At 35.3% G+C, this 14537-nt stretch overlaps 4 protein-coding genes across 4 annotated transcripts; 1 reads left to right on the plus strand and 3 right to left on the minus strand.

Annotated features, from left to right (window-relative positions):
• The first annotated feature begins 559 nt into the window (after positions 1–559).
• BNAC07G44640D lies at positions 560–948 on the plus strand. Its single transcript, XM_013877665.3, has one exon. It carries the CDS (start codon positions 598–600, stop codon positions 793–795), a length of 198 nt encoding a protein of 65 aa, XP_013733119.1. The 5' UTR covers positions 560–597; the 3' UTR covers positions 796–948.
• A 4430-nt stretch (positions 949–5378) lies between these two features.
• Positions 5379–8404, minus strand: LOC106436712 (pollen-specific leucine-rich repeat extensin-like protein 3). Its single transcript, XM_048763342.1, has one exon. It carries the CDS (start codon positions 8220–8222, stop codon positions 5610–5612), a length of 2613 nt encoding a protein of 870 aa, XP_048619299.1. The 5' UTR covers positions 8223–8404; the 3' UTR covers positions 5379–5609.
• Positions 8405–10099: 1695 nt separating this feature from the next.
• On the minus strand, positions 10100–11498 carry BNAC07G44650D (cold-regulated protein 28). The gene is made up of 4 exons (XM_022707128.2): positions 11248–11498; positions 10834–11004; positions 10541–10751; positions 10100–10463 (listed from the first exon to the last, which is right to left on the minus strand). Exons 1-4 carry the CDS (start codon positions 11449–11451, stop codon positions 10339–10341), a joined length of 711 nt encoding a protein of 236 aa, XP_022562849.2. The 5' UTR covers positions 11452–11498; the 3' UTR covers positions 10100–10338.
• Positions 11499–13222: 1724 nt separating this feature from the next.
• Positions 13223–14055, minus strand: LOC106436709. Its single transcript, XM_013877664.3, has 2 exons — positions 13583–14055; positions 13223–13501 (listed from the first exon to the last, which is right to left on the minus strand). The coding sequence occupies exons 1-2, from the start codon at positions 13956–13958 to the stop codon at positions 13383–13385; spliced, it is 495 nt and encodes a 164-aa protein (XP_013733118.1). The 5' UTR covers positions 13959–14055; the 3' UTR covers positions 13223–13382.
• Between the last annotated feature and the right edge of the window lie 482 nt (positions 14056–14537).

Below are 14537 nucleotides of genomic sequence, written 5' to 3' on the forward strand. Positions count from 1 at the left end.
AGAATAGTTAGCTAATTATGACTTTTTTTCGTGTATATGAAACCTAATTACTCTAATTAAAATTATTAGGGTGTGTGGTTATCCAAATGATCTCTTTATACCGTCGGTCGTTAAAAGATCTCGTGCCTCGTCGGTTAAAAGAAGCTTGTCGTTTGGGGGCGTCCAAAAGCCACACCATCCGACTAACTTTCATATTCAGAGACGTATTTGTCAAGTACCAAGACCCAATACAAAAAAAAAACTATTAGTGGGTAAAATAATTCCATTACAGAAACAAAACATATTTGTTCAACGAAATTTGAAATCATTTATAGAAAAAGAACATCAAATAGAACAATATATTATCCATTTTGTTCATCTTGGGCTGCAATCAGCTAATGGTTATCAGCTGAAAGTAAAGATTAAAAGAAACAAGATTAATATTTTATGTTCGGTTCTTTTTCTTTCTTTTAACGGTGAAAGTGTTTTATTTCATTTCCTGTTTTTATGTCACTATCATAAGAAACGATTAATTATAAACGCTTTTGGATTCTTGGTATAAATACAAAGAAGATGAAGTGAAAGAGTTCAAAAAAATATTAAAACAAAGAGAGAATCATGATGATAAAAAGGATAGAGATTTGTATAGAGCTTCTGAAGATAGGAATGGAGTTCGTCGTAGCGGTGGCGGAAGCCGTCCAGATTGCCTGGCGGCAACACCTCAACCACCGTACTCCTATGCCTCCTCCGCCTCTCCTCCCCCATGGCATTTCCACTTCTTACCATTCTCCATTCCTCTTTGGATTTCTCCCTTGAATAATTTTTTTTCTTCTCTTATGAAACCATTCTGCTTCTTTCTTTTACTCTTTTTTTTTTGGGGGTAGACTTTTAGATGTAGGTTTTGCTGATTCCTGTAACTCTGTAAATTACTTTACTTTTTTTTCAATAAGATTTGCAGTTTCCTGTCGAGTTTATTTCCTCCTGGTGTCCATTTCTTTTGATTATCTCTAGCAAATAATTTCCAGAATAATATAATTATAATCCAATGCTCAAAATGGTTAACAAGACGTGCAGCGGAAATAATTTTCATGTTCAACCAAATTGTTAAATATTACATGTTTCTTCATAACGATACCTATTTAAGTACTCCACGGCAAGTTATTCAATTAATTACTATATCAATCTTCAATTATCCTTGGACATGCCTTGGGTTTTTGGGTTTGGACTTGGACTTTTTCACATAATTGAGAATAACAAAATTCTTTTTAAAATAATAATAATAAGGGGTATTTCTTTTAGTTATTTCACACAAAATATCTCATTCGAAGCTCAATAATCTTTTGTATGTTTTCACTTTTACATCTTCCATTAATTATCATTAAAAAAAATTTGCAGACCTTTCACTATCATAAATTATATCAATACACCTTGAGAAAATATGAATGTTTGTATTGCATATAAGTACACATTATTTTAGGCAATTACGATATAGTATTAAGAAAAAAAAGATATAGTATTAAGTAAACACTCGTAGAATAGTGTTAAAAAACTGATATGAAATATATTTATATTTGGTATTAATCAATAATCTTACCCAAAAAGTTAATAACAGAGTATTTTTAATCAACTTTTTAAGGTTAAAACCATGCGGCCATATCACCATGAAAAGAAAATTATCCTTCATGTGTAGTATGAGGTCAAAGATTGCCACGAATGATGGCGGTTGTCGGTTCATTCATATTTTCACCGCCGAATTTCAAACTCGTGATCTTCAAAGTAAAGTTTCTTTAAGGGAACTTTTACATCTAAGATGTATACATGTACACTAAGAACATAATAGTTATCCATATCAAATTTGATATCCAATTCAATTTTAATGTTGAACTGTGTTTGAAACAATCCTCCAACTAATATATAGAAGTGTAGTTACCATTAATTTCCGTAAAAGAGTATTAGCTATTAAGATTTGGTATTTGTATTGTTTTTAGTTAGAGTGAACAGATTTGTCTTTTACATTTTAGTTACGAAAAGGTAAGGATGTGAAATTTCATAACTCCTCAAAAGCGAAGGGTCTGATGGGAACAGACTCAATTATTTAGAGTTTGGGAGAGGAGATGCAACGTACGTAATGCAATTGTCTTTCTTATCTTATTCTCTTGCTGCGCACATTTTTTAGCTGATACAATAATTTACTAAAAGAAATATTCGGTTAAGAGTTGACCACGCTTGATCGATTTACTAACGGATCAGATCGAAAATTTATTTTAGACATATTGCCTCGTTATTTCTAGATGTGCCATTGTATCAGACACTATATGGATCTTGAGAAACACACTGTGTGATTTGCTCGTGATTAATTACCAATCGCCATGTTCATATCTATACAAAGCTCATAAGATAACTTACAAGTTTTAGAAACTTGACATGCACTTAGAGCAGCATTAACCCCATTTCTTAAGTTAGTTATTAAGAGGTGGGTCCCTCAGTTTTAATAAAAATCAACTTTTAATGCTCTTCTGTAAAGGGCGCCTCTTAGTCTCTTTTTCATAAAGTATATATAATATTGACGGTACAAATATACTAGTATGATATATTAAGACACATGCAGTTACAAATCACGCAACACCAGCGGCGAACCCAGGGTGTTTATTAACTGGGTGCACTATTCATAATAAAAGGGAAATGGTCAAAATGTAATCTCGAGCTCAGAACCTTATGGGTGCACAAGCACTACTTTTCCATCTGTTCTAGCAGGATTTTAATGATATCTTACATAAAAACTATAATATAGATAAATATTACGGGTGCACAGGCCCCATAGTGTTGTACTTGGCTTCGCCCCTGCGCAACACAAACATCTCACATTAAATTAGTTGGCTGACAATTAAACAAACTCTCCTGTCGTAATCAATAAAAATTTCTTTTTCATATATTTCCTGAGAATAACTGTTGAAATTAAGACACGAAGCCACATTAAGTGTACAATTAAAGGATAAAGTGTTGAGAGTAAATTCCTGAGCTAATTAGGTCAGAATGTAAATGTTAGATTGAGTATTCTGATCAAGTCTTAACCTATTTGACTATTTCTAAACAGAATGGTCAGTGTTTAAAGCATTTTCAAGGGAGTTTTTCACCAAAAACTCTTAATTAAGTATTATATTAATATTTATTTCAGATATTAAAAATTATACTAATATTTTATTAGTGAACTTAAAACAATGGGTAAATTCACACAAAAAATTTCAAATAATAATTTTTAGTATGGCTTCCTCAAGTTTTTTTAAAAAATCCACTAATGAAATATTTATAAATATCATGATGAAGGCTTTTGTGAAGATTTAATATTATAAATAAATTTGAAGACTTCTAATGTATCATGAGAGTTTCTTAATTTCCAAAAAAGATACAATAATGATATATAAATGCTTGAATTTCTCAGATAATAGAGAAATACATTCAAAATTATCTCATTCACACAGTGCAGATCATTTGAAATTCTTTGGAATGAATTTTCTGCATTATTTGAGAAACTAAATCATTTAAACAACAGTTTTTTTTTTTTGTAAGTTGGGATATTTATATGATATGCTTACATTGAAGGTGTTCTTATCTTATAATGTATAAAATATTGTATTATGTTATTCTTATACTTCAGAGTAGATCTGATCTGAAGTAGGGAAATATCTATAGATAAATAGTGAAATTTTCATCAAAATAAAAAAAAATCTGATGCGGACCCGAAGCCATCAATATCTGCAATTCCACATGAAGCAGGGTACTGAACAAGTGAACATGGACGCGACATAGGGCAGATACGGTTTGACATAAGACAAGAAACGCTACTATCCATGGTGGTCTTTTAAATTGTCACATTTTTTTAGCAAAGCCAATTATTACAAGCTTTTTTCTTCGTTCGAAGGTTATTTGCGTTTGGATACCCATTCGGGTTCGGTTCGGATCTAATCAGGTTTTGGGTTTTCGGGTTTAAAGATTTCAGCCCCATTCGGGTATTTCTAAATTTTGATTCGGGTTCGGTTCGGATCTTTGCGGGTTCGGTTCGGGTTCGGATAACCCATTTAAATTATTTTTAAAATTTTAATATTCATTATATGCTTAAAATTTCTCAAAATCAATAAATCAAAATAATATATTACATATAAATTTGTATAATATATGTCAAAATACCTAAAATTAACATATAAATTGGTTTAATTTAAATATTTGGATTGAAAATCAATAGATATTTCGAGCATTTTGGTGTTTTGAATATATTTTAGCTATTTTAGACATTTACTTTTGAATATTTATGTATATTTTTAAGTATTTTAGACAACTTTAAAGTATCTTATATATTTTAGATGTTTTTAATATATATTAAATCTAAAAATAAGTAATATATTTAGGTATATAAATCTATTTCGGTTACATTCGAGTATCCGAGATACTTCGGTTCGGGTCGGGTTCGGTTTCGGTTCTTTAGATACCAAAATTTTGAACCCATTCGGATATTTAATCAATTTTGGTTCGGGTTTGGTACTACTTTTTCGGATCGGGTTCGGTTCGGTTCTTCGGATCCGGGTTTTTTGCCCTTATTTCTGATGATATGATTAATTGTAGAAAGAAATGGCTTCTCAGTTCCTATTAATGTTATAAACTTTAAGGACTGATTTGCAGAATCCAGTGATAATTTACGGTTCAAGTATAAATGACAAATATAGATCACGTTGAAAAAGTTCCAACAAACGCAAGAAAAAAAAAAGTAATAACATATAGTATAAGATCCCTCCTTGACTATTTTCTTTCCCTACTTCAGAGTAGATCTGATCCAAGTTTTGAAGAAGGTCCAAAAAAAAAGAGAAACCGAGCTAAGACTTATCCGTGAGAAGGTACAAACGATATTATCAACAGGAAAGTGAAAAGTGAAAAACAGAAACAAGATGACTTCATGCATACCGATGTAGATATCACCTTATGTGATAGTTATTGAAGTCCTTCATGTATCTTACTAATTTGAGATGGCTATGGTTTGGTCAGAGCGAAGAATATAAAGAGCTCGCTATCTCTTGGTCTTGATAGGCGAGGTTTTCGGAATATTATCGTTGGAACTCACACAGAAACTTCCTTGAAGCTAAATATATATGTTTCAAACACAGCCAATATACTTGCACTGTAGACATGCGTATTCAAAGTTAAAGTGGATACATTCACTCTAGGTACAACTAATTTGAGGCAAAAGAAAAAACAAAACCAATGTGTTGAGGTTTTTAATTCCAAGTACCACAAATGGGATTAAGCTTGTATATACGTTGAGTACTCTTATTCACAAGTGTAGGATTACGCTTATTGCTTCGTAGCAAATCTTAGATGATAGAGTTTACCAATCATGTATAAAACATTAATTAGTTAAAAGAAGAGAGTGAAAACATTTATAGTTGCTTAGAAGTTTAAAATCTTTATCTACCATAAGAAGTTGTCATTGTACAAATTTATCCGACATCTGGTACCGTAACAAGTTGGTTTCGCTTATCATACATTAATTGTCTTCTTCTTTCGTTTTACAAATTTAGTTCAAGAAGATACAATTTGCTTTTTATATATAGTCGAGTCGGTTCTTCTCTCGTTGATGGATATTAGTAGCCAGGGAACATTGGAGGTGGTGGCGATGCGTATTGGTGGCCGACGAAGGGTGGTAGGATGAACTCATCACTTGGGGCTGGTTCTTGTGCCAGCGGCGCCTCTTTCTTTTCCACCGGTGGTGGTGGCGAGTTAACCGGGGGAGGTGGTGGCGAGTGAACAGGTGGAGGTGGCGAATGGACTGGTGGCGGCGGGGAATGTACCGGTGGAGGTGGTGGAGAGTGGACTGGCGGTGGAGGAGAGTAGACAGGAGGTGGTGGAGAGTGGACTGGCGGTGGAGGAGAGTGGACAGGAGGTGGCGGCGGGGAATGTACCGGTGGAGGAGGTGGCGGCGGGGAATGTACCGGTGGAGGTGGTGGAGAGTGGACTGGCGGTGGAGGAGAGTAGACAGGAGGTGGTGGAGAGTGGACTGGCGGTGGAGGAGAGTGGACAGGAGGTGGCGGAGAGTGAACCGGTGGTGGTGGAGAGTGGACTGGGGGAGGAGGAGGTGGCGGAGAGTGAACCGGTGGAGGAGGTGGTGGTGGAGAGTGAACCGGTGGAGGAGGTGGTGGTGGAGAGTGAACCGGTGGTGGTGGAGAGTGAACCGGTGGTGGTGGAGAGTGAACCGGTGGTGGTGGAGAGTGAACCGGTGGTGGTGGAGAGTGAACTGGTGGAGGTGGTGGTGGTGGAGAGTGAACCGGTGGAGGAGGTGGTGGCGGAGAGTGGACCGGTGGTGGTGGGGAGTGGACCGGTGGTGGTGGAGAGTGGACCGGCGGTGGAGGAGAGTGGACCGGCGGTGGAGGAGAGTGAACCGGCGGTGGAGGAGAGTGGACCGGCGGTGGAGGAGAGTGTACCGGCGGTGGAGGAGAGTGAACCGGTGGTGGTGGAGAGTGGACTGGTGGTGGCGGAGAATGAACCGGCGGTGGTGGTGAGTTAACCGGTGGTGGCGGAGAGTGAACCTGTGGTGGCGGAGAGTGAACCGGTGGTGGTGGAGAGTAAACTGGTGGAGGAGGTGAAGGAAGAGGAGGAGAAAGAAGTGGTGGAGAGCTTACCGGAGTTGGTGGAGGAGAGAAAACCACCGGAGGTTGGGATTCATGAGGTGGAGGAGGACTGCGTCGGTTACCCACTGGAGATTGATCGTAAGGATCATCCGGTTGGGGTGACTCTTTTGGTGGTTGTGGTTTATGAACCGGTCGAGTTGGAACTGGAGATGGTTTGTGAACAGGCGTAGTTGGAACTGGCGATGGTTTGTGAACAGGCGTAGTTGGAACTGGCGATGGCTTGTGAACCGGCGATGGTTTGTGAACAGGCGTAGTTGGAACTGGCGATGTTTTGTGAACAGGCGTAGTTGGAACTAGCGATGGTCTCGACGGAGTAGAGGAGCCGCCACCAGCGCATTTGTCCTTGCTACAGTCAACCGGACGGCTGATCACTACCGCACATTCCTGGGCGGACCGTTGGTCTGGTCGATGAGGTAAGCAATTACGTACGTCGTCCAATTCAATCTCCTTCCGACCACCACCTGGAACACACGAACCACCTTGTCCATTGAAGTAATTGTAGGAGTAAGTGAAGTTCACCAAATTAGGCAACTTGCAAATGTTATCCGCTACTAATCCGGTCAGTTTATTCTCGGAGATATCGAATTCCTCCACACCCGTTAACCCGACAAAACTTGTCGGGAGACGACCAATGAACGTGTTCTTGCTTGCATCGAAAAGCGTCACATTCGACAGCTTTCCGATTTCAGACGGGAAACAACCGCCCAACTTGTTGTCCATAAAGACAACCTCATTGAGATTCTTCATGTTTCCGATACTTTTAGGAATACATCCGGTGAATTTATTGTTAGCAAAACTCACAACCGTGGCTGGAGATTCTCCTAGAGATTCAGGAATGGTCGAGGTGAATCTATTGTTGTTCAAGAAAATAGCGTCCAGCTCTTTCTTGAACAGCTCCGAAGGGACTTGACCTTCAAAATCATTGAACCTAAGGTCGATGAATTTAACATCAGGCCATGCGAGGACTACTTCAGGGAAAAGTCCAACAAAACGGTTATTACTGACATCAAATTCATGCATCAGCTTCAGCTTCTCAAAGCTCTTAGGGATGATACCACAAAACCTGTTAGAATTCAAATGGAACAAAGCAACATCTGTCATCAAACCAAGCTCAGCAGGCAAATGCCCTGCGATATCCGCGCCATTAAGGTCAACACCAGCTACGACCGTGACATCAGGATCATCAAGAGCCGGTGCACAAACCACACCGTTGTAGCCACAGACGTGAGGTCCATGCCAGTTTCCTGTGGTGTTAAACGGATCCGAAAAAAACGCCTTTTTCCAAGTTTGAAGAGCTATGTAAGCTCTTTTAAGCCTTGTGTTTGCAAATGTAGCCTTGAGGTCAACCTCGTATTCAATGTCATCAGGAAGTTCACCGTTTGCTGGTAATGTCAAGAGCTGTCGCTGCACGATGAAGGCAGCTTCTGTATCGGTCAGGGCAAATGCGACAAAGGAGGAGGACAAGAGGAAGAAGAACAAGAGGAAGATGCAACATACAAAGGAAGGAGGTTTAGCCATGGCTAAAACAGAAACCTTGGAAAAGGCCCAAGGCTGTTTATAGATGGGCATGAGAGGGTTAAAGGAGGATAGAGATGTGTGTTATTAATAACCCAACGTTGCAAGCACCAACGGTTTTTCTTAACATTCTTTGTCTATATTTAGGGGACACTCGTTTGTTTTTGAGGATTTTGCTTCATATCCGGAGGATATCAATAATAGAAATTGTGGTTAAAGAAAGGAAAACAAGTAACCTAAGCAGAATCTTGTTGTCAACCAAAAAGAAGCTAAGCAGAATATCTAAAATGTCGTTGTATCAAAACCCGTCAATGTTATAGGAGACAGCCTTGAAAACGAGTGGTGGTTGATCCTTTAGCTAACATCCCGGAACAACGCAAATCATTTTTTCTGTCTCTCACTACTTTACGTGTGACACAAGAATCATACGACCCCTAAGGGATCACAACTATTATATGCTATAACGCTGTGAAAACTCAGCAGATTTGGGAATCAGGAAACCAACAATGGTGAATCCATTGTTTCTCAAGATCCTCAAAAGATTTTATATCCCTAGAACAAGATTTTTTTTTTTTTGTTTGAACAACCCCTAAAACAATATATATATTTCGCATTCAAAGATCATTTTTGTAAGGTGAATGCGAAAGAACGTATCATATTTTCTCATTTTCATTTGCTTACATTTAATCGATTAAAAAAAACGGATTTACTATCGACTATTGTATCTCACCGTAAAAAAATCTTTAGTTTCACACGCTGTTAAATGTGAACATGTTTCTTAAGTAAATTTATCTTAACCAGTCGAACCAAAAAACAATCACTATTCGAAGTATCTACTAAATGTCGCAACAAAAATATTGTTTTACAAAATGAAAACAAAAGGAAGGTAGATATATGGAAGAGAAAAATAATAAAAGACTAGATTAAGATCCGCGCCTTGCGCGGAATAAACATTATATATAAAAATCATTTTATGTATTATATGTTCTTACATATTATGAAATAATAAATATATATTGAATAATTAAAAGTCAGTAACTATTACATATATAATTAAATTGGTGCGAACGTATAAATCAATTTTATTAATCCAAACATTTTTTAAAATTTTTTTGATAGGATATGTAATTAAATTTAAATGATATTAACATACATAGTATATTTTTAATATTAATGTCTATTTTTTTTTTAAATGATGCTTTCTACTCATATGTTTTTTTATCATGTGTATTTTTAATACCAAAAAATTTAAATTACTGATAACAAAATTTTCATTGTGGGATTAATAATTTTAGTAATTGATAATTTAAAAAAAATTTATCAATGTTAGTTCAAAACTTTTATCAAAAAAAAATTATTCAAAGTAAATTTTGAAACTTAAATATTTATTTATTCAATATGGTTTATAGTTTAATTTAGAATGATATATATACATATATATTTTAAATCTTAATGATTAATTAAATTAGACTTTTATTTATATGATTTTGTAATCATTTGTATTTTGTCATAACAAAAAATTTAAACCATGGATCGCAAAATTTGAATGTGAGACTTTTAACAGTTTTAGTAATTTATAGTCATTTTTTAAAATTCAAAATATAAAATATACAGAAAAATCTAAATTTTTATAATATGGTTATTGTGTTTTTTTAAAAATTATTTTAATAGTTTTAAATTAAACAAATTTGATTGAAGATACATTTTTTTATCAGATCTTTATTATTCAAAATCATTAATTGTCATATATACTTTACCCACATTAGGCAATTCCGTAATCTTTATTTAAGGAAATAATAAATGACATTAATAATGAATTTATGGTTAGTTTAATAAAAATCTTATTATATAATTAGATGGACCAACCTATTTCTCTAATAATTTTAAGAATCATCCTAGTGATGACATATGGCTACAAAAAGAAGTTGTAATGTTTCACAAATAATATATAAGGGGATTGAAAAGCTATGAAAGAAATGACGATCAGGCTACATAGACAAAAATTAACAAAACAAAAACCAATCCTAATTTCATCCCATTCAATGCCTCTGCCTCTATAAGGCTCTCTTCAGCCTCATTCTATAGGACAAGCAAAACTCTCTCACATTCATTCTCCACTTCACTTCCTATTTTGCTTTGAATCGTTCCACATTCTGGAGCTTCACCATCCTTAAGGCACCACCTGATCATTCAATGAAGTCTCATCGTAGTTAGCTTCTCTTCTGCGTTTCCTGGACACCCCTGAATTGCATCCCCTCTCTTCTACTTCTTCTCTGAAATTCTGCCCTGACACCTCTGCAGTTACAAGAAGAAAATATAACGATAAAGGCGAGAGAGTTCAATTTTTTAAACAAGGATAAACAAAATGTTACCTGCAGTGCATTGAGCTGGATACTCATGCCCCAAAGAATTTCTCATAGCTGTTCTAGTAAAAGCCTTATCACCGGAGTTTTTGATTTCTTCCTTGCACAATACGTTTCCTTGATCAGTAGTCCCAATGGCATACTCGGATGACATCTCTAAATAAGCTCGTTTCTTTCCAAAGTTAACCTTCTGCCGGCAACCATTTTGTAGTACCGTAAACTGCAAAAAAAAAAAAAAAGAATGTCGGTAAGTTTCACTAAGAGGATTACAAAAACAAATGTTGTCAGAAGAGAAACCGAACCTGATCAGTGGAAACGTGAGAGTTAGACTGCACATGACGAGTTCTAGACGTTCTCCGAGTCTCCTCCTCTCTTCCTAGTAAGGAATACAGCTGCCTCACAAATGAGTTCTCCAAAGAATCAAGATACGAGTTGTGTTTCTCGTTCGTCCAGACACCACCACATTCATTCCGCTGAAATAGTTTCGCAAGAAACGATACTGATCAGAATCATAACTTGTTAAATAAAATTAAGCCATTACATATTCTCAGGTTTACAACCACTAAACACACAAACTCTGATTAGTTATACAGATCACAAAATCAGCATCTCATTGCATCATCTGATAATAATGTTTGTTAGCCATCAGATTTGAAGATTCCTCCCATGTTTATAAACAAAGGCTAATAATAAACAAGCGGAAGATTTGTTTTTACCGTAAGAACGGACTCGAGCGAGTTTGATAGAGTCGACGACTCGCTATGAGATTCAGCCGACGCCTCCGCATCGCGATCCATCTCCAGATAAACAATATTAACCTCTGAACCATTCTCCATCGTTCTTCTCCTCCAATGCTCTCCACACAACAATAACAACAACCCAAAAATATCTACGTCTCTTAAGGAAGAAAATGTGTTCATAAGAGAGAGGAACGAAGAGATGAAAAGAGAAGAGTATAAAGAATAAAGATCCACGTGGCGTCGCTTTTTACATGTGTTTGACTATTGCCATGTCACTGCCGACGATAAATATCTCGGACAAATATCACTAGGATATTTATTTGGGAGATCAAGTAGAGGAGGTTGTCTCTGTTTTTGATATTTTGTTCACATCTCTAATGAATTATTCTAGAGACGGTTAAGTTTATTTGTAACAACTATCATTAAAATTAGGTGTGTAAAAAAAATTTAAAATATTTTTTAACAGCTAAATATAAATTATATTTTAAAATAAATTTTTATTAATATAGTATATTTTTTTTTTCGTATCAATATTTTAATATAAATTTGATTTAATTAAACATAAAAATTATATTTAAGAATATGCATGTATATATTTGAAATTATAATCTTAAATATATTTTTCTATCTATTTATTTTAATTAAATATTAAATATATTAAATAAATTTGTAAAAGTTGCATAATTACCAAAAAAATTAAAATTAAACAATATTTATAAAATTTATAGATATATAAGAAAATAATGATTTTACTATTAAATTTTTATAATCTTCTAAAAAAATTGTATACATTTTTGAAAATTTTAGTAATAAAATTGTATAATTTAAAAATATATAATTAAATTATATTTCAAAATTTATAGTGCCATATTTGAATATATTTATTTTAATAATGATTTATGAGTTATTCTCATATTCTAAAAAAATTTCCAAAAATATAAATTGACATTAAATGTAATATATGAGTTATTATTTTAAAAAGTTTACCAAAAATATAAATTAACATTAAATGCAATTGTCCATGTCATATTAAGGTATAAGACATGTCATCAATTTCAGTAGCATGTCATATTTGTTTTGTGAAATTGATTGTATAAATGACATATGGCAAAATCACTTCGCAGATATAGTCCAGGGAATATACGGTTTAAATTTCGGATTATGAGATAAATCTGGGGATATTAATTAAAAATTAGCCACTGGTTTGGCGAATGGATATTTTTAGATCCTTGCTGACGTGGGTAGTAGCTGCGTCCAAAAATATCTGCTCATTACCAAGCCAAAAAATATCTGTCCTTTTGTTTGACAAACCAAACTAAATATCTCGCGAGTCAACCAAACTATCCGGTAAGAAATATCTGTCCTTTCGTTTAAGGTCTACCAAATGCAGAGTCACCTCTCCTTTTTATTACAACGGTTGTTGTACAAGTACAACATTGTTATGCCTTTTTTTTGTCAACCATACAACATTGTTATGGCTAAATATCTAAATCTGTTCATGAATATACTTGGGCCTAAACGGGTTACATATTAACGGGCCAGATCAATCTGTTTTTAACATCTTTCTTTGTGATTATTGGGGTTTCTTTGTGATTATTGGGGTTTTTCTTATCTCAGACTCTTAACTATGTATAAATCTCTCCAAGAATATTTCAAAATTTTCATCAAGTCTACATTGTATCAAAGCCTACACTAAAATGTGGACCTATAACCCCTAAGTTTGTTAAATACACAGCCGTATTTAACAGCAAAGATATCAATGACATCAAAATTCACTACCAAAAATAAAATTCTGATGGTTAGCCAATTACATGTCTCTAAGGATTTGGTTCATATAATCGAGAGTTGAGAGAGACGAATAGAAGAAGATGCAAAACAATTTCTTTCAACCAACTAATTCCCCAAATACAAAGAAAACCAAAGAATGATTTACTAAAAAATAAAAAAAAAAGATAGAACTGAAGAACATTTGAAATAATAGTTTTGGTTAAACGATAATATTAGAGTCTAAAATCAAATTTCTTAAAAAAAAGTCACAGCTATTTTTATCAAAACTGTCATTCCTTTGTACAATCACATCAGAACAAACAAACAATAATTCCTCAAAAATATTAATCATTATTATTATTATTCAACATCGAATTTGGTTCGCCGGAGAATTGTCGCACCGAACAAGCAACCACCTGAGCCCATTGCTTCAACCTCAGCTTCATCGTCTCCGGATCATCACCTTCTCCAAAATCCCCCACCGTCAGATCAAAAAACACACATAAATTTACGAAACAATTAAAAAAAAGTGTTTAAGACATACCTTGGTCAACGATCGTCGTGCTCGAATTACTCACTTCACCTTCCGACGCAACCGACGAAAGAGACGAAGTCCTTGACAACCCACTCCTATACTGTTTATTAACAGCGCAGTACAGCCCCAGAGCTGGCAGAGTTTCAGACAGCCTCGGATCCAGCTCCGGCGAATCAGGCTCGAATCCGAACCCGAGCTCGATGCATCCCTTTAGCTCTTCCAGATCTTCGTCCGTCACGCTCTTGCTACGACCGAGACGACCCGATGGCCGTTTGCCTTTCTTCCTGAGCCAAGCCTCTTCCCGATCGGCGTCCGGGGACCACGAGTGCTGCTTTATCAGCGGTCTAGGCGGCGGTTGCGACAGCGATGCGTTGCGTTTCGACATTTTGGAAGCGGCTAGGTTTTTTGTTTGTGTTTTTGGGGCGCTATTCCCTCCTCTCTGTGTTTTTATTACATACGCAAAACCGCGTGCGGAGCACTTCTTTCTATATATACTAACTTTTAGTATACTTCCATATTTAACTATGTGTATAAACGGAAAGTTACTTTATTATGAAATTGTAAATCTACCCCCCTAACTTTATAGTTTATACTATATACTTCCATATATCTCTGAAAACTTTTTCTTTCTTAAACTCCAATTATTTGTTAAAAATAATCATATACTATGGATCTTAACCTCCAAAATATGAGGTGAAAACATTATTGTTTTGGCCAACCACCGAAGATATATATTTTTCAAAATAAAGTGTTTATTCATTTGTAATTCTACTTTTAATAAGTCACCATGTCATTGTAAAGTTGCATGGAAATAAAATAGTCAAGGGACTATTCGGAAACTTCAGACATAGTATATTCCAATAATAGAATGAGAATCGTTGACGGTAGCAGAAGCAGGAATTACAAAAGGTGGCCAGTTGGGTCACTGGATCCGGTCCACTGCTGGTAAATTTTAATTCTGACA

The sequence above is a fragment of the Brassica napus genome, chromosome C7 (genome assembly GCF_020379485.1).
Source record: "Brassica napus cultivar Da-Ae chromosome C7, Da-Ae, whole genome shotgun sequence".
NCBI lineage: Eukaryota > Viridiplantae > Streptophyta > Magnoliopsida > Brassicales > Brassicaceae > Brassica > Brassica napus.

Coding starts and splice junctions, on each gene's coding strand:
- LOC106436712 (XM_048763342.1), bottom strand. CDS start 8,222: ATGCCCATCTATAAACAGCCTTGGGCCTTTTCCAAGGTTTCTGTTTTA.
- BNAC07G44650D (XM_022707128.2), bottom strand. CDS start 11,451: ATGAACACATTTTCTTCCTTAAGAGACGTAGATATTTTTGGGTTGTTG. Junction 11,005..11,247: donor CGCTCGAGTCCGTTCTTACG/GTAAAAACAAAT, acceptor AAACTATTTCAG/CGGAATGAATGTGGTGGTGT. Junction 10,464..10,540: donor TCCAGCTCAATGCACTGCAG/GTAACATTTTGT, acceptor TTGTAACTGCAG/AGGTGTCAGGGCAGAATTTC.
- LOC106436709 (XM_013877664.3), bottom strand. CDS start 13,958: ATGTCGAAACGCAACGCATCGCTGTCGCAACCGCCGCCTAGACCGCTG. Junction 13,502..13,582: donor CACGACGATCGTTGACCAAG/GTATGTCTTAAA, acceptor ATTTTGGAGAAG/GTGATGATCCGGAGACGATG.
- BNAC07G44640D (XM_013877665.3), top strand. CDS start 598: ATGATGATAAAAAGGATAGAGATTTGTATAGAGCTTCTGAAGATAGGA.